We start from the raw sequence: 19,165 nt of genomic DNA on the forward strand, positions 1-19,165 counted from the left end.
TTTTTTTTTTTGTAGCCATGAGGAAGTTGTAGGTAGGTCTGGGCAGAGTTCGAGGAGTTTCACTCTACGGAACTCCGTGAAGTCTATTAAGTTGCGCTGCTCGCACTGATTTTTAGTACCAGGATCTTGTCCAAGGCTGTAAAATGTGCTCGAACTGCACTATGCGTCGCGCCAGACAGCGCTGCTGCTTTCTGCTGCTCCAGTAGACATTCTACTCGAGCCGCAGCGTCCTCAACACGAGCGGCAGGTTCTCAACGTGAGTGGATAGGACCTGAAGCGACCGCCCGCGTTGAGAAATCTAACTGGGGACGGTCTAGCACCTAATCTTTTCTTGCAAGCCACTTGAGAGAAAAAACTTGGCTCCGCGTCACTTGGCGGAATTTTTTAGAACGGCACACTCAGAGCGGAGTGTGCAAAATTCTGCGAACTCCTCCGGTAGAGCGGAATTCTTCGCCCACCACTAGATGTAGGGCTGTACGCCCAATGCAATGAAACATGTGTCGGCTAAAAGAAAGTGGCCAGAAGGCTGAAAATAAAAACCACTAAAGAAAATCTGATGTGTAAGGATTCTATATTCTACTGTCATTTACATTTTGTGTGTGCTTACGGCTGTGTTATTATTGTCTGTTATATTGACTTAACAACAAAATAATAAACAGTGTTTTATTTTACAATAGACAGCCGTGTAATACTTTTATAAATGGTCAGTTGCATGATTTACATGATACGTCTTTTGATGACCCAGCTCGTGTTTTAGAGCAAAGAGCCAAACCATGCCTTGGGCTTGGCTCCACGCTCCCTATGAATTTGATAGATTGTTGGCTTCTAGCAGGGTGGCCACAGATTTTGAAGCATACTGTGTGGCAGCAAGTGTAGATGGAGGTGTTTTGTGGGATGGAAGCAGATGTAGGGTGGCACTGCAAGGTACCACAATGAGGTTTAAGGGCATTGTCAAGTCAAGTCAGAGAATTTGTATAGTGCACTACCTACCCAGAGGGTCTCAAGGCGCTGCGTGGCAGCAACAGATTTAAGGACACTGTGGCACTGCAGGTGGGAATAGAGCACTGAAGGGTGCTTTTGGCAGATATGGGGACACTTTGGGGTAGCAGGAGAAGGTGTTGGGGCACTGCAGGACAACAGCATAGTGGACCTGGAGAAGGCCTTTGACACAGTTGGATGGGAGTATCTCTTTGAGACTATGGTGACCTGGGCCTTGGAGAGAGGTGGGTGAAATGGGTTCAAGTGTTATATGCTTCACCAACTGCAAGGGTCAAGATCGGGAAAACGGTATCCTCTCAGTATCGCATACAGTGGGGACTCGAGGGGGGTGCCCTCTTCACCCCTGTTGTTTGCACTGGCGATCGAGCCCCTTGCAGAGTCGATTTGTCAAGGTGATACAGGGCTAGACATAACATTAGATGGGCGGATACCAACGATTTTGTTGTATGCTGATGATTTGTTGGTATATATGCAGGCGGCAGGGCCTGGTACAGCAACGGCGCTTACACTTCTGGAGCGCTTTGAGGCGCTGTCAAGCTTGAAGGTTAAAAAGAAAAAGACTTACTTGTTTCCTTTGGGAGGCCCGACACCGCAGCCAGCGTGTCTCCCGGCTGACATCAATGTGGCATCCCGCACATTCAAATATCTGAGGATTCATATCTTTCATTCTCTAGAAGACCTGAGAAGTGGGAACTTGGACAGGGCACTGCAGACTCTTAGGGCTTGTGTGCAATTCTGGTGCTCCTTGCAGTTACCTGTCATGGCAAGAGTCTCTTTACTAAAGATGGTCATGCTGCCGAGGTTGCTGTACTTTTTTGTTAATTTGCCGACCCTGATGACTCGGGGATGGTTCAGTCCTCTGAATGCTCTGGTGAGGGAACTGATCTGGGGAGATGATAGACGCCGGGTTTCACTGCAGACATTACAACGTCCGATGGAGCAAGGAGGCTTGGGGTGCCAGATTTCGAACTGTATATGCTGGCTGCCCAGCTGGAATGGCTAGCACAGTGGATGGAGGGTATAAATGCGGAGGGGACCTGGCTAATGGAACCAGATGGTGATCCTGCTCTTTTGTTGGCCAAATTGTTGTGGCTGACAACTAGTGTCCCTTACAAGTCAGTGTTGCAGCTCACAGCCATACACACATGGAAACGCTGCATGAGTAAGTAGGGTGGGGCCCAATGGTATACTCCCCCGCTTCCCTTGGTTGAGATACCCCATGTGGTACTATGATACACTAGCAACGCATTTGGGGTGACGGCAGTGCAGTACCAGATGTTTTGGTCCAGCTAAACTGCGTCAGGTTTCGATATACTGAGAGGTAAAAACAGATTTGGAGTTTTTTTGTGCAGCAGCAAAAGGTAATGAGGAAGGCACTGTGCTAAAGTAGCAGCATTAATGTATGTATATGGTATTTGTATAGCGCACACCTAGCCAAGAGGCAGCCGATGTGGTGGGTGAGAGTGCATGACAGAAGCAGATGTAAGACAGTGTGGGGCTCTGTCCTGGCAAGGGTGTAGCTTCCATTGGTGCAGCAGGTGCAGTGGTACCAAGGTCCAGAGCTTGAGGGGCTTACTGAACCCTGATTATTGCTAAAGTAGTCTGTTCAAATAGCAGCAGTGGGGTTTCCTTCCCTTCCTTGGACTAGGGCCCAAGCCACAGCTCCTATGCTATTGTCCAGGTTTTTTTTTCTTTTCATTCTTCAAGTAGTAGTTCTGATTTTATAATGGAATCTGCATGACTACAAATCCCAGAATACAAGTAAAACACCTAGACTGGGAGAACTACTCCCACGTTGAACTGGCAACCTTCAGAGTTCTGGGCTGCAGCATGTATGAGGGCGCTGGGGTTCACAATATGAGGAAGCTGGGGTTCACTATGCGGTGCAAGGCACTGCGGGTGAGCGAGGGGGCGCTATTGAGCAGCGGATGTTGACAACACTGAGGGCAGCAGGAGAGGTGGGGCAGTGTGTGGTGGCAGCAGGTATTGGGTACAAACGAGCAGGAAGCAGCTGTGGGAGCACGGTGTGAGTGCAGGAGCAGATAAGGGGGCACTGTGGGGGTCACCCCGATGTACTGAACACTGAGGCGTCTCCCACCCGTCCCCTCTCACACTCAGTACCCCTCACCCACACACATGCAAAGCAGTCAGACCAATAAATAATGCAACAGCTCTCCGCATGATGGAGGAGGCAGCTGGTATGAATGCAAGGCCAGGATCTGGACAGGACCTTCCTGTGTCTGACATGCTTTTCCCTAAATCCCTGCTATATCTGCAGATTATGAGGCGAGACGCATTTAAACAACTCCACCTGGGAATCAGACGAGGCAACAGAGCGGCAAGACATTTCCGTGACTCCCGTACATGCTCGGACGACTCTCTCTATCGTCTCCTCTGGGTTTATCCATGTGTTTATCTACTCTCGGGGAGATAGCGGCACAAGCCCAGGATCATGTTTATTAGTTAAGTTAAAACAGTCTTGGCTGCAGCTTAACGAGTGAAGCGGCTGAGTTCAAGGCGCCCACGTAACGCACGCGCGTCCGTCAGAGGTGCGCGTGGCGCGCTGAAGGCAGCGCGTGCCAGTCTGAGGTCACGCGGGAGCGGGGCTGGACTGTAGATGTAGATAACAGAAGGGTACGAGTCAAGCCGTTGCGGACAACGAGAACTATGTCACGAGGACTACTTTTAGCCAGTGCTGAGTTTTAAGCCAACTGCGCTAGGTATTCTGGGACTTGTAGGCCCGTACTAAGAATGGAAAACAGTATTGCTAGTCTCAGAATGCTAAGTGTAGTTGTTTGAAATACTAGACTGCCTGAAAGGCACTTTGATAGCATGGTCAAGTGGTGACACCATAATTTACATAAATTATTCGTCCCAGCATGCACCACTGTGGGGCTCCTCTTCTTGCTTCACATTGCGCCACTTCTTTTATAATGTTTGATCTATCATTCAGCGCAGGTGGCAGGGTTACATGGGATATACTGACAAATGAAATCCCCCCCCCCCCCCATCCGCACACTCTCACCATAAATTAGGTGGGATTTAGATAAATATGGGCTTTAACTGAGCGGTAGGCTCGCTTTATGTCCAGTTCCAGTATTTGCGGCGATTGGTTGACAAACATTATTTGCTGTCTTCGAGGTGGCACAGGGACCGTGCCTTTCCCCGTGGATCTACTACAAAGTATGTCGAAATCCCAACGCACAATGAAGGCCGCACTACCAAAGGAGCCTGTGATCCAACTGGACTTGTAAGTACCAGCAAAACAGTTATGCGTGTGTGGGGGAGTGGGTGCGAGGGTTAGAGGTTTACGTGATATAAGGGGATGGCCACCCATGCTGTGGGTCCATGTGTCCTTGTTGGGGAGGGATGTGTGTTATGTTGGGAGTTATATGCAGGTGCGTGGTGTTCAGGAGTAAAACATCCAGTTCTAGTTTTTTTTCCAAAGTGGGAATTGTAGTCCTGTTTATCCAGTTATAAAATCAGAACTATAAGTCCCAGATTGCAGTGAAGGTATGCATCATCGTGGGGGTAGACGCAGGGGCACTGGAATTGAAAGGGAGCACCAAATTATGCAGCAAGAAAAGGCGCATTACACCGCGTAAGGTAACACAATTTTAATGTATTCATTATTTAAATGTTTTTACACATAGTAATACTGTCTGGGCAAACAATTTCATATCTTAGTACCAATTTAACAACTACAGAAATAAGCGACTGAAAGATGACTTGACCTTTGAGTAGGGGCTTCCACTCCGCTTTTGATCCGCATGAGCGAGAAATATTATTTTTTATAATGCTGCAGATTATGCAGTAGATGATGGATTATATGGCAAAACCATAACTATATCCACACAACATTAAAAAGTGTAAAAAATGATTAAAAAAGCCAATGAAGTAATTACATCACGAAATGTGCTGCATCATTGCCTTTTTTCTGCTGCATAATTTACTTACCACAGCCGCATAATTGCGGTGAGCCTGCCTCAAATACACGCCTGCATGCTGCCTCATTCTAACACTGTTGCAGGTTTTAGGTCTCGACCTAAAAAGGGGTGATCAACGTCGGAGAAGGCCCTCGGTCAAGGCCTAGGGTTATACATCTTCTTTAGGTATTAGTCCTATTAAGGGGAGGGAAAAGTGTTGTCTGAAACCACATTGTTTTCCGTTGTTTTTCCTCTGGCAATTTTTACCCAAGGTTGCCACGATGCCAATGTTCTAAAAAAGCACCCTGGATAATTTTCTGATAACATATGTAAATAGTTCATTATTGAAATTACATGTGCATCTCTCCACGGACTTCCTCCTACGCCCCGCAGTCGCATATTGAGGCTTACCTAGCCCTGGTTTTATCCTTTTCTTTCTGGTAATTTTGTTTTTGCCAATTTAAATGCAGGACTACAGACCCCAGCATGCACCTGTAACCAGACCGAATGAGCCGTTAATATGACAATGGAGATCCACTATCTGTTGCTTAGGCTAGTCAACGCTTTCAGAAATGGAACAAAGTGTATAATTTATGAAATGTTAGTCTATTTTTGTGTTCTATCGGTTCAGCCTTGCAGAAGCCTATGGGCGTGCCAAGGTTGCCCTGACGTTGCAGGCGTTTGTGTTCACGGCGGTGTCAACATTAATCCTAGTTCTGTCTGTTGCTTGTTCCAGTTTTTGAATATCCTAACACCTCTGAGTTGGCAAAGAGGGGGTGGGGGAGAGGAGTGAGGTCACGCGCCGGTAAGGGGAATGCATGTATGAGGTGGGGTGGGCAGGTCTAGGCGCGGTTTGTTATAAAGCAACAATATTCGAGAAGCAGTATTGCGTGGTTACAGCCTGTAGACAGTTTTAAAGTGCATGTTTTGAGCCCAACTGCCTTCATGGCGCGTGAAGCAGCGAGCAGACCGTTCTGTGCCGAAAATGTGCCTGGAGGAAAAGGGCCTCTGGGTACTCAGGTGACGTGACAGGAAGGTGGTAAACCGCAGGGGGAGAACGCGAGGGGGTGAGTGGCTGCAGGTGAAGAGGGCAGAAACGGGCAAGGGAAAGGTGTAAAGGAGAATGGACCAAGCGGACAGGGTAAATGTGAGAATGGACACTGTTGGGGGTGGGATAAATTTGCAGGGGAAGAGGTGAGCAGTGGTGCCAGAACAATTTTCAAAGCGGAGGTGCTAGCCATCCGCATCACCCCAGTAGTAATCGTCTCATAATTCTCATTTAAAGTAGAGAATGAAAGCGGAAAAATTAAAATAGAATTCGGGAAGCAAATTAACCCATTTTCTTGGCCCCCTCTAGTTCACGACGAGCTGAAGAGAGAGAGAGAAACAAGACGGAGGGCATTGCTGGGGGGAGGAGAAATGCGACACAGCAGCACTTCACACGGCCGGGCGGCCGTGAAACTGAAAGCACGGCTGGCCGGCCGTGAAAGCCTTTGATGCTGCAGGGGGTGGAGCGGCACCAAGCTGGGCAACAGATGGCTGACAATTTGATGCTGTGCACGCGCATTTTAGGTCAATGCGCTTGCGCATTGACCTAAAAGCGCACGGGCACAGGACCAAATCACCAGTCAGTTAAAGTCTGTTTAAAGCCCTATAGTCTCGTGACCACAATGCTTGCGCATTGATGGGTCACGAGACCTAAAAATGACTATACAGACAATTCATATCAAGCAACATTAAAAAATACCCATTGGTTTTTCAACTTGGGTCCATTGGCTAACATATAAAATGTTATAAATACGATAGTTAAAATTTGGATCTAGGCCAACTTCTATGATCCTGCCGTCTAAGTAAGCTCTTAATCTGTTTTGCATTCAGTCCATGTGTTGCGTGGTTGGCCCGTAGGGTCCAGACCTGGAGGAACATTCTCCTCTGTTTTCCTCCTGCTCTGCTTGCCATAAGCGTTTTTTTTTACCTCTGCCAGGAATTTTACTCCCCGGCAGACCTGAATTATAGAGGAGCCTCCCAGCCAGCTTATCACTGCCTGTCTGCATGCGCGAATGTTCTGTTCATTAAAGATGGGTTTTAAATACCATCTCCTCAGGACCATGACTGCTGGGCATACGCATAATAGGTGGGATAAGGATTCCGTTTTATATCCACATAGTCGACACTGCACTGTTTGATGTTTGTGTTTCCAGGATGGCTGTAGATCTTTTGAGACGTGCTGTCCCATCCGATAGTCTGTATAGCTCTTTTTTAAATGCCCGCTAAAGTGTGATGCTAAATATGCTTGCGGTTTAAGTGATTTGTAGGAGGTAATGATGGTCCACCCATGCAGACGTTTTGAGATTGTGTTTTTATCCTCCAAAAGATTTCCGTTTTGCTGCGTCATTGACTGCTCTACTAATACTTGCTTTATCTGCCCTGATTTCCCATACTGTTTCTAAGTCAAGGTCTGCCAAACAGGTTTTCAAATACCTTCCCCAGGCACTCGATGTTTCTTTGTCCACCTGATACATGATTTCTTCCCAGCATAGACTGTCTATTGTGTCTGGGTCTGCGGAACGAAATTTTTGGCAAAGCTTTACGAAGCTGCTCATGCTCTGGAATTTCTGATGTTGAAGGCCAAATTCGATCCGCACTTGTGATTGGGAGGCAGATTTTGGCAAATTGAAAACGGCCTTGTAGATCTTTGTCCGATGGTCCTTTAGTAGGTCCGCCTCCTTGCCACACCAAGTGACTAAACCGTAAGACAGGGTGGGCAAAATTTGAGCAGCCATCACCTTTAGGAGGTGGTTGTGATTCGGGCAATCCAGTTTTGTTTCTAATAATCGGTATGCAAAAATTAGCGATTGTGCTTTGGCTTTTATTGCCTACTTGTGTGTTAAGCCTTTCCCTATTGTTATACCAAGGTATTTATAGGACCCTTGCTCTTCCACCGTTGCCCCATTCACCGTCCATTTGAACTTGATTTTTTTTTAATCCACTAAGCGAATGACTTTTGTTTTTGCATTGTTTAATTCCAATTTTTCCCGGTTCAAATACAATGCTAGTTTGTTTATTAGGTCTCGCCTGTCGATGCGCATGCGCATCGAGCAAGCGAGACTATAGGGGCTCATCCACTCTTTATCTAACTGCAAGGAATCGTGGCGATTCCTTGCAGTGCCCGTGACTTTTAAGGTCAATGCGCATGCGCATTAAGCTTATGCGCATGCGCATTGACCTTAAAAGTCACGGGCGCGTGCACGTCCGTGTTTGTTTACCCTTGCCTACTCTCTCTCTCCCCTCTCCGCCCCCGTTCCGCCCCCTCCCCTTCCCGCCGTGTCGCATTTCTCCTCCCCCCTCCTCTCCTCCCTGCCGCATTTCTCCTCCCCCCTCCCCCCCCCTCCGTCTCGTTTCACACACACCCTCTCTCCCGCTCCGCCCCCTCCCCGCCAACACCGCCTCGCGAGCTCGTCATTCCAAACCCGCCCTCCCCCGCCTGACCCCAGCGCATTTCTCCTCCCCCTCATTGCTCCTACTACAAGCCTTTTCTAATGGATCATCAGAATCACGTTTGCGACTACTTTCTTCTTCCTGTTTCTTGGGGAGTCTGACTTCATGTTGGTGGCAGAAGTGGTGACAATCTTCATCTCGATTCAGGTACGTTCGCTTGTTATTCGATGGCTTGCGTTCTCCTTCTCATGTTTGTCCCCTCCCCTGGTGCAAAGCCTCCATACTTGTGTCCTTCCACTGCTCACTTAGAGAACTTTTTTCTTTTTTGCTCGGGTATCCTAAGAGAGTGTATGTGTTTTTAGTGGTCTCCCTCGTGGTCTTCTCTACCCCCGTGCTCAATGTTGGGTTTTTGCATCCGTGTGCTCCTCTCTCTTGTTGCTCTCTGTCGCCTGTGTACTTCTTTCCCCCAAGCGGCGTCCATCTCACCTGGGTGTTTATCTGTTCGCCCTGTGTTCTCTCCCTCGTGTGTGTTTCCTCCACCCTCCTTTTTGCTTCCTCCCATGTGTGCTGCTTTACTCTTCCTCCCCTCCCCCTGCTAGCTGATCCGCTCCTCAGTTACTCATCTCCCCATACAGTACTATATTTTTTTTTTAAGGAGGATTAGATACCAAATTACTGCTAATCCTTCCAATTTATAAATAAAAACGCCTTTGCGTTACTCCAATTTATACTTTTTTTTGTTATTTACAGATCTATCTCAGATCTGTAAATCTTAAAATAAAAAATTAAAATCGCAGCGTGCATTTTTGTCAATGCCGTACATCACAAATGAATACAAGACGTTGACAGAGCAAGTCTGTCTCAAAGGCTAGGCCTCTTGGTTTTGCCCATGCTTCTTTTCTCTTTTGCATTGATGAGTACTCTCCGCTGTGAGTAGGCACATGCGCAGTCCCGCTCCACCCTACCCCTGTGTGCCCCTTCCTGCCTTCACTCTGGTAGCACAGCTGCCCCGAGGCTGAGTAAATGTATCCCTGGGTCTGCCATGGACTTTGATCTCCTTTTATGAACCCACCCCAGCAGGACGTTCACTTCCTCCTCCCTGTGAACGGAGCCCCTCCAGCCGGACCAGAACGAGGGAGGTGATCCTCGACAGACCAAGGCGCCCTGGGAGCACCCTCAGCCCAGCCCCTGCCCTAGACCGAGAATGAGCCCTCCAACACATTGCATCGTGTCCTCTCCAGCATAGACTGAGGCAGCCCGACATCTCCTCGGTACAGATTGAGGCTGGCCCTTTTTTCTTGTCAATTGGAGCTCATGTGGCACCCTCCCCCACCCCCCAGATAAAGCAGGAGCTGATGCAGTAAGTGCACTCACAGACGGAGTTCACTGATACACGCAACCACTTCCCAGCCAAACCGAGCTGAGGTTGTAAACACCCTACCCCCCTCACGGGCACAGACTGAGCTTATGTGGCCGTCTGAGCTGTGCTAGCTCACCTGCATGGATTTCTGGCAAACTTCGCCTGTGGTTCTGTGGTTTATTCCTAGCTCTGCTCTCGCTCCACAAGTGTCCCTGCCAAGGTGTGAGGCCCGGCCTACAGCATGGACCTGCCTCTCTCTCCCGTGTCTGTGTGACTTGTGTTACTGTGAGCTCTGCAGACAGTGCTGTCCTTCATGGCTCCCGCACATGAACTTATTACAAATAGTTCTACGCACATCTCTTTACCAAAGTGTCAGTGGGACATGGTGGCAATGCACATGCTTGATAACCTCCATACTGGTCACCCTCCCCTTCCCTACATGCTGTAGCCCTCCTCATCAAGGACTTGAAGAAATATGGTGCATTATCTCCCCAACCACCCTCTTCCATGGAACTTCACACGCACCCCATGCCAGCCTGCACCATCTTCTAAACCAGCTGCATCATCAAAGAAGCCATCACGGTGAGCACCCTTGCCTAGCTGGTTGACGAGCTCACCACCTCCAGTGGCTCTCAGCGCTACACTTCTCCTCCTTCACACCCAGGCAGGACCTGAAACAAAATCCCCATGTCCTTCAGGACTGTCCGTACAATTCTTCAATTTAGGAAAGAGCGAAGGACACACCTCTGCGAAGAACACTACTTCAGGGCAAAGTAACAACCCGTCTCCACTCTCAGCACCCAGTGATGCCCTCCAGTAACTTGTTGACTCTCTTTGGCCCTCTACAAGGCTCTTTCGCCTCTCGTCTAGGTTCTGATTATACAAATATCACATGGATATTTCCTAGTAAAGGTGTGCAGCCACTGTCTCTCTCACAGGATGATCAAATACATTCTCTGTTCATGGAGCCCCCTCCTGCCCTGTGACTTGTTACTGCGAGTTTTTCAAGTACAAGATTTGTCCGTATGAGTTATGGGATATGATGTGTTGCTGAGCCTGTATGAATTGTCACTGTGTTCGGCAAGTATGTGATTTGCCACTGCACCTGTATGAATTGTCCCTCTGAGGTCGGCTGGTATGATTTGCCACTGCATCTGTATAAATTGTCCCTGTGAGGTCGGCTGGTATGATTTGCCACTGCATCTGTATGAATTGTCCCTGTGAGGTCCGCTGGTATGATTTGCCAGTGCCACTGCACCTGTATAAATTGTCCCTGTGAGGTCGACTGGTATGATTTGCCACTGCATCTGTATGAATTGTCACTGAGTTCTGCAAGTACATGATTTGTCCCTGCACCCTTCTGAATTGTCACGGTGATTTGTTGCTGATCCTGTATGACTCGCCATTTCTGTGCCTGTGGACTTACAGGTTATGCTTCCTCTTCTGCTTGGTGGGGTGGGAGGGGGCACTGAATGCGGTGGCTGGGGAGGAAGCTGTCATTCCTAGTTCTTTATTCCTTGAACCCCCTCCCACGACTGCAGGATGTTGGCACAGCTGACCGGATGCATGGCTGATATACATCCTATGAGCTCACCCCAGGCCTTTACTTGTGAGCCGATTATAGATTCTTGTCTTGGAGGCCTCTGACCTCAGAGAGGAAGGACATTCGTTATACAGCTGTTCTTTGTGTGTGATGGACGTGGGAGAGGAGGGGAGGGGGTGATCGACTTCTGAAGTCTGGGCCGTGCCCCACTTGCATCCTTAACTTTGAATATACGGTCATTTCACTACAAATAATCATGGACGCGGTTCCAGTCCTGGGCTTCACAATTACAGGTCACTTTTGCCAGGCGTGGTAGCTTGATTGGTTAAATTGCAGCATACTAAACAACACTCCCAGAATGCAATGGGTCTTTTGCCGCACAAAGTCTGATGTAAGAAACACTGTGATCCTAGGGGGTGCTGTGGCCACCATACAGGTATGCCGGTTTAGAGAGCTTGAACCTACCCATAAACACGTTTAGAGATGTTGACCAAACTGTAAACTGGGTTAGAGCCCTTGAACCCACTCCTCCTGAACCGGATTTGGATCCCAGGAGTTTTTAACTGCACTGATTATCCTACCGTCATCCGCAGTGCGTGCTTGCGTCATCTTCGCACGTCTGGGCACAATCACCTCAATCACCCTCAACCCCTCACCCTCACCCACCTTCACTCACCCTCACCCTCACTCACCCTCACCCTCACCCACCCTCAACCCCTCATCCTCACTCACCCTCAACCCCTCACCCTCACTCACCCTCAACCCCTCACCCTCACTCACCCCACTCACCCTCAACCCCTCACCCTCAACCCCTCACCCTCACTCACCCTCACTCACCCTCACCCACCCTCAACCCCTCACCCACCCTCAACCCCTCACCCTCAATCCCTCACCCACACTCACCCACACTCACCCACACTCACCCACACTCACCCTCACTCACCTTCACCCTCACTCACCTTCAACCCCTCACCCTCACTCACCCCTCAACCCCTCAACCCCTCACCCTCATTCACCCTCACCCTCACTCACTCTCAACCCCTCACCCTCAACCCCTCACCCTCAACCCCTCACCCTCAACCCCTCACCCTCAACCCCTCACCCTCAACCCCTCACCCTCAACCCCTCACCCTCAACCCCTCACCCACACTCACCCACACTCACCCACACTCACCCACACTCACCCACACTCACCCACACTCACCCACACTCACCCACACTCACCCACACTCACCCACACACCCTCACTCACACTCACTCACCCACCCTCACCCACCCTCACTCACCCTCACCCTCATGCTAAAGATTTACAAAAAAAACCATTAACAATTCTAAAAGCACTAACTCTAATGCTGCGAGACCTATTGCATTTCTAATGCTTGTTGCTCTTTGTAGGCCTATTGGTGTTTGGCTTAGCACTACTATGTCGTCCGCATATTGTAATATATTGATGGGCTTGTTGGCCATGATCGGCGGGTGACATTCGGCAGCTTCCATAACTTTGCTGATATCTGAAAGGAACAGGTTGAATAGGCTTGGTGCTAACATGCATCCTTGTTTTAAGCCTTGTTGATTGGCAATGCTCAGTTGTACTAAGTCCATTTCCTAATTTCACTCCTGCCCAAGTGTGGTTGTGAAGGGGGATAATTGCATTTAGTAGTTGGCTCGGCAGTCTCCATGTGTTTAGCTTTACCTACAGGTGCTCTCTGCTCACTCGGTCAAAAGCTGATTTTATGTCAACGAAACATGCGTACAACCGTGTTCCCTTTTTTTTACTGCTTTTTCCGTTCAGAGCGCCAAAATAGCCACATTTGTTATTGTTCCGATCCCTTGCCTAAAGCCTGTTTGGAACTTGGGGATTATGTTTGTGTTGTCCATCCAGTCTCGTAGCTGAACTAGAAGGCAAGAAGCATAAAGTTTCGCCTCAACATCAATTAAAAATATCAACCTATAATTTACTGGGTTGCAATGGTCTCCCTGTTTAAATATCGGGTGTATAATGTTGCCTTTCCAAGAGACAGGTATGTCGGTGTGTGCATAAATGTGGTTGAAGAGAGGCGTTAGGATCTCTTTACCAGAAGTCTGGGTCGTTCTTAAAAAGCTCTTTGGTTAGCCCATTTGGACCTGCTGCTCCTTCTGTCTTTAGTATTAGTAATTAGTTATTATGCCCCGCAATTATTTACTTGTGATTAGTGGATTTAATTCATTGCCCCCAATCTCTTGTTCACAATCTTCATTTTCTCTGTTATCCGAACTCTGGTTTCTTTTTCTTTTTCCCACTTCTGACACTGTCCCACGGGAACCTTCAATGGTGCCTAAGTCTTGTTGCAGTACAAGTTTTGCACATGTTGAACCCACGTTTCCTCTCCAATTCCTGCCTCTTGTTGGAGACTTGCTCCTTTATTCAGATCGTTTATAATGCCCCAGAAGTCCCTACTATTTGGCAATTTACCCGCGCATAATAATTTATTCCAGGTGGTTTCCTTATGTGCAGTTTTGGCGATCCTCAACATCTTCCTGTATACATTCCTTACTTCCGTTAGTTTGCTAATAATTGGGCTTCCGATTCTTTTTGCCCGCGCTTGTAATCTAACCTCTCTTGCGAACCTTCTCTTTTGATCTCGTAGGTCCGTGTTGAACCATGGCTTCTTCCTGGTGTTTAATCTTCTTTGACTACCCGGCAATTCTGGACATTTTTGGATAAGGACCTAGGCCAACTGTTCCCAGTTGATTACGTGTTCTTCCTCTGAGGCCCTAATTTACTCACATGATCCCTTGCTGTCTCCTGGATACTTTTCATCCCCCTCCTCGCCATTTTAGTTTTTTAAAGTTAAACTTATCGGCGTGTTGTATAAGAGAATTCATTCTTTGGGCCGAAGTGAGAGAGATGTTCAATCTCGTTATTTGGGGAAAGTGATCGCTTTCTATGCGTGGTCGATTTGAAATGTTTCGATACTGGGGAGTAACTTCTTACTAATAATTGTAAAACCTATTGTTGAGCGAGCCTTGCCACTCAAATATGTGACAGCTGCTGGTATGTCGCCCTATGTTTTACCATTCCAAATTGTCAATCCCAAGTCTTCTAGTATGTTTGTTATTTTTAGTCCACCACAGGTCGCTTGCATCTTCCCTTCAACCTGATTTTTAGTTATGAGGTTGCAATTGAAGTCTCCTGAGATGAACATTGGGCATTGCGCATAGGATCTTTGCATTGCTTTTATCAGGGACATTAAAGTTGAATATTTTTCTTTCTGGGTCTGCCTCTCTGGGTGAATGTAGACATTAATCACTAGAAGTTGCCACATTTGATTCTTTGATGGGGGGCTTATCACTAATTTTAATCACTTGAGCCCAATTAACCCCCACCTTCTGTTAACCAGTCTATGCAGCCTTTTTTCCTTCTGGATTTGGTCCAGCTTCTCCGCTGCCATTGGTATATTTGAATCTTCGTTAGGAATGTTTTTTGCTTAGCGTCTTTGGTACACATGACCAATCCATCCTGTCCAGTATTCGATGTTCCATGTGTTGCGTACTTACTGATGTGTTGGCCCTGTTTCCGCTGATTGAAGATGCTGGCGTGGTGGCACGAGTGCCTCGAACGCATGTGCTCTGGCTTTTCTCTGCTTTATTTTCCTTGTTTGGGTTTCTTGGACTATCTAGTAGGGGATAAGGGTACATAGGACTTTTATGTAGCCTCAAAGTAATTCCCCAAGCTCCAAATCTTGGTCTCGCAGAATATATCTTGTCCACCAGGTCCTTTGTAGCCGAGGTTGTCACAGATTCTTCAGTGTACGGATTTTGTCTTTTTTGTTGAAATTCTACGGCTATTAAATCCCGGGAGGTTATCCCTTTTAATTCTGGGATTTCCTTGAACAATTTTACCAGGTTCCCTCGATTAAGGATATCCTGCCTTCCTTTTGTGGGATATTCTGGCACAAATGTCAGTTTTGATTCAAACGCCTCTGTATGGTTAGGATGGCCTTCGGGCAATTGTGAGGTATCATCTTTAAGGGTTGCAGAATTGTTAATTGTGAATAAGTTGCACCTGGCATGGGCTTCTTGTTGCTCTCGTTCTTCGTTCACCTCCTCGTTTTTTTTCCTCTGTTATTCCCAGAGTGCTTGTTTTCCTTATCCTTGTTGGTTCGGAGACTGCTTCCCTGGTGGTTAGCATGCATCTTCGGTCCTTACCAATTATTGTAACTTTCAGGGAGTTTAGCTCGGTTGAGTGTTCGGTTGTTATTTTTTCCAGGTGCATTTTGTTTTGAGTCTTCCTGTATTCTAGTTGCATTCTGTGTTTTACTTCCCTTTGTCCCATGTGGAAAATCCTCTCCCATTGCGCTTATTTGATGCATGTTATCCCCAGGGGCGAACATCTGTCATTTGAGATGTTCCTGTTTGTCCTGCACCTTTTGATTGATTCAGGTTTTTGAAGTTTTTCATGTCGCGTTTCCCGTCTACTTTTAGATTCTGTTTATTTTATCCATCGACGACCTTGATCTACGGGAGGAGTTGGATCGTCTTGCTTTTTTGAAGGATGGGGATGATAGTTACTCCAGAGACAGGGCTTCCTTCCGTTGGAATGGAGTTTGAAGTATAATTCCGTTGTGATACCTTGATTGCTACCTCTCCGCGCAGGGACGTATTCAATGATTTGCTTTTGCCTCCACAGGGGGGTTCTCATTTTAAATATTGAAACGTTTTTTCCTGAGTCTATATTTTGTTGCTTTTTGTATTTGAGCCTAGCCTTCCTTGCACATTTTTTTTGCCTTTTTGTTGGTTTTACTTGGGGCGAGGACTGTTGTTTCCATTGGATTGTCTGTTATTTCCGGTTGCTCATCAGGTACCGCTTGCTCTAGATCATCTTTTGCTTGCTACTTAAATTTGTTATTAAGTTATTGCATTTAAAAATTGCGGGCATATCCAAATTCTGTTACGCTTCCTTATTCTGCTTGCTATTACGGGTTAGTTTTACAGCCCCCAAGATGTCCTTTAAAATGTCCGGAAGACTTGCCAATTTCTCGATTATGCTCCCGCAGCCGCAGTTAGACTATTGTTTGTCTTTGTATGTATAAAGCTCCGGTTTCCCCCTGTTGGTTAGAAGTGACGTAAGTAAGTTCATCTTGGCATTTATGCCTGAGATATGGCCAGCGATTAGGTTGTTGAGGTCTATTTGGACCTCCATTTTGTCGGATTGATAATTCAGCACACTTATGAAATGAAATTAGATTTATAAAGCGCGTGGTTGCCCTTGAGCGTCCCAGCGCTACCTTAACAGAAAAAAACAGAAAGGCCCTAAGAACAAAAAGAGGGGAACAAGGATTATTCAGTTTTAGGGAAGAGAAAAGTTTTAAGCGATTTTCTGAACTTTAGATAGGAGGCTTCCATCCGGATTTCCCTAGGGAGGGCGTTCCAGTGTTTTGCTGCATTCAGGGAAAACCGGCGTCCTCCGGTCCGGGCTTTTCTCACTCTAGGAACGGAGGCCAGGTTCTCTCCGTCAGAGCGGAGGGTCCTTGGGGATTTATAAGGACAAATCAGTTTTCTTAAGGCTGGGGGGGCCTTTGCCTTGAAGTGTCCTGTGAGCAATACACAGAGTTTTGAATGCGATTCGTTCCTGGATGGGGAGCCAATGCAGGGATCTAAGTAGTGGTTTGGCCGAGGCCCTTCTAGGAGCCCCCATGAGCATTCTGGCTGCCGCATTCTGTACCCGCTGCAAGGTGTTAATTGTTACTTTCGGTGCAGCTAGAAGGAGAGCATTACCATAATCCAGTCTTGATAGTATTAGACCTTGGATTAGGAGCTTCTTAGATTGGAAGGGCAGGAGAGGGAGCACTTTCCGCACTGAACGCAGCAGACCGAAGCAGCTGCCTGCGACTTTCTGGGCATGGGTCCTGAATGTTAATTGGGGTTCAAACCAGACCCCGAGGCTTTTGATTTTCTCCTTTGCTGGGGGCAGATCCCCCATACAGGGGGGCCAAAGCTCGGAAGGCAGAGATGTAAGGCAGTGACCTAGGAGCATTATCTCCGTTTTGGCTCCGTTAAGTTTGAGCTTGGAGTCTGTCATCCAGGAAAAGATTGCCGAAAGGCAGCTCGAGAGGTTGTGAGGGCATCCCCCTTGCTGAGACAGAGAGACGACGAGTTGTGTGTCGTCAGCATAGCTAATAGATTTAATCCCAAAGGGGGCTACTACATCTTCCAGCGGAGCCATATAGACATTGAACAATGTGGGGCTCAGGGAAGATCCCTGAGGAACCCCACATTGAAGAGGGGTGGATTTTGACATGGTGCCATTCTCCCAGATCCTAAAGGACCGATTGTCGAGAAATGATTTCAGCCACTTAAGGGCGGACCCTACAATACCCAGTTTAGAGAGACGGTGTACAAGGGTAGTGTGGTCTACGGTATCGAATGCAGCGCTCAGATCCAGGAGGATCAGAGCTGCTGATCCCCCTGAATCTAAGATGCACCTAGCCTCTTCTGCCACCACTATGAGGGCAGTGTCTGTGCCCTGCCCAGGGCGAAATCCCGTTTGGGAATGGCCCAGCAGGTCGTTGCTCTCAAGAAATCCGGAAAGCTGCCGATTCACTAACTTTTCGGCGATTTTTCCTAGTCCAGGTAGCAATGAGATAGGGCGGAAATTCGCCAGATCGGCAGGGTCTAGTCCCTTATCGCTTGATCTAGGGTGCCTAGCAAGGACTGGCTCCATTGAGTGCTTGGCTCTTGTTCTTGGGACTTCCGCAAAACATCTGATTCATGATCAATCATACTAACGGAGGAAATTGTTGTAGGTGCTGAGAGATTTGAATGATTTAATTTAGTTGGAATACCTCTGCTATCGCCTAGTACAAACCGTTGTTGATCTTTATTAGTCAATGGGCTTCGTGAAGTAGAAACCACCATTCCCAGACTGCTCTGTTGAGCTTTAGTACAAGTTGCTGCTAGTAAGGCATTCCCTTGGGGTTCTTTGCTCTGGGATATTTTTTCCATGATTTCTAAAAAAATTGGGGTCATTAGAAAAGGAAAATGAATTTAACCAGGGTTCCTCCTCTTGTACTAGCGGCTCGGACGATTCGCTGAGTTTAAATATTTCCTCCGTTGCTTCCTTTGTGAGTACCTTTATGTTTGTAATTCCCTCAGATGCTATGTCTCCGAGTTTTATACTTCTGCTTGTGTTCTTTAGTTTTAACTTTAGCGAGGTGTCCTCTATTCTTCCCTTATTTACTGTGCTTCTCGTGATTTACCTTGTGTATATTGGGGTTTTAAATTGGTGCACTTGTGCTGTTACTGTTACCGACTTATTCAATCGTTGGTGTGTCATTTGGTTCTGTGGGAGTTGGTTCCCTGTTAGGGTGTCGTTGATTTTAGTCAAGACTTGTGCCAAGGGGGCAACTGTGCTATCTGGAACGATGGGGCTAGGCAATTTGGAGGCCTCGGCTGTTGGTGCATAGATCGCCGCCATAGGATCCTTTAAATAAATGAATTTATAAATCCTGCTTTTCCTTCTTGGGCTCAGCGTTGTTGTTTCGGGAGTCAGTGCTGAGACCAGCCTCTCTCTCGATCTTGGAGACTTTCCTCTTTGGCTTGTTGGTGAGCCTTCCTCGAGTACTTTTTTTTTTTTTTTATATATATATATTTTTTCTAACTGCCTTCCGCCACTTGACAAACTTTCCCTGATCTAATTTCCAGCTTTATTCCTTAGCACTCCTTCGGTCACGCATAGACTTCTAGCCGTGAACTTATGGTGGTCTTCTTGCTCACCGCGTCTTGATGGAAAACTGTAACTGAGTGACCATGCACTCCCCCAATAATGAGAGTGGGTGAGGCTGCTGGTGACTGCACGGGAGGAAAAGCTAATCCCAGCAGACTTCACTCTCACTGACATAGTCTCTGGCTTATCCCCCT

General features: G+C 47.4%; 1 protein-coding gene across 1 annotated transcript in view; it reads left to right on the forward strand.

Annotated features, from left to right (window-relative positions):
• The first annotated feature begins 4,088 nt into the window (after nt 1-4,088).
• Nucleotides 4,089-19,165, forward strand: part of LOC147748721 (uncharacterized) — a 121,736-nt gene continuing 106,659 nt past the window's right edge. Inside the window, exon 1 of the mRNA XM_086963687.1 lies at nt 4,089-4,249. Coding sequence (XP_086819813.1) covers nt 4,185-4,249 — 65 coding nt within the window. The 5' untranslated portion in view covers nt 4,089-4,184. The remainder of the gene's footprint in view (nt 4,250-19,165) is intronic.

Source organism: Lissotriton vulgaris, chromosome 1_1, assembly GCF_964263255.1.
Source record: "Lissotriton vulgaris chromosome 1_1, aLisVul1.2, whole genome shotgun sequence".
Classification (NCBI taxonomy): Eukaryota; Metazoa; Chordata; class Amphibia; order Caudata; family Salamandridae; genus Lissotriton; species Lissotriton vulgaris.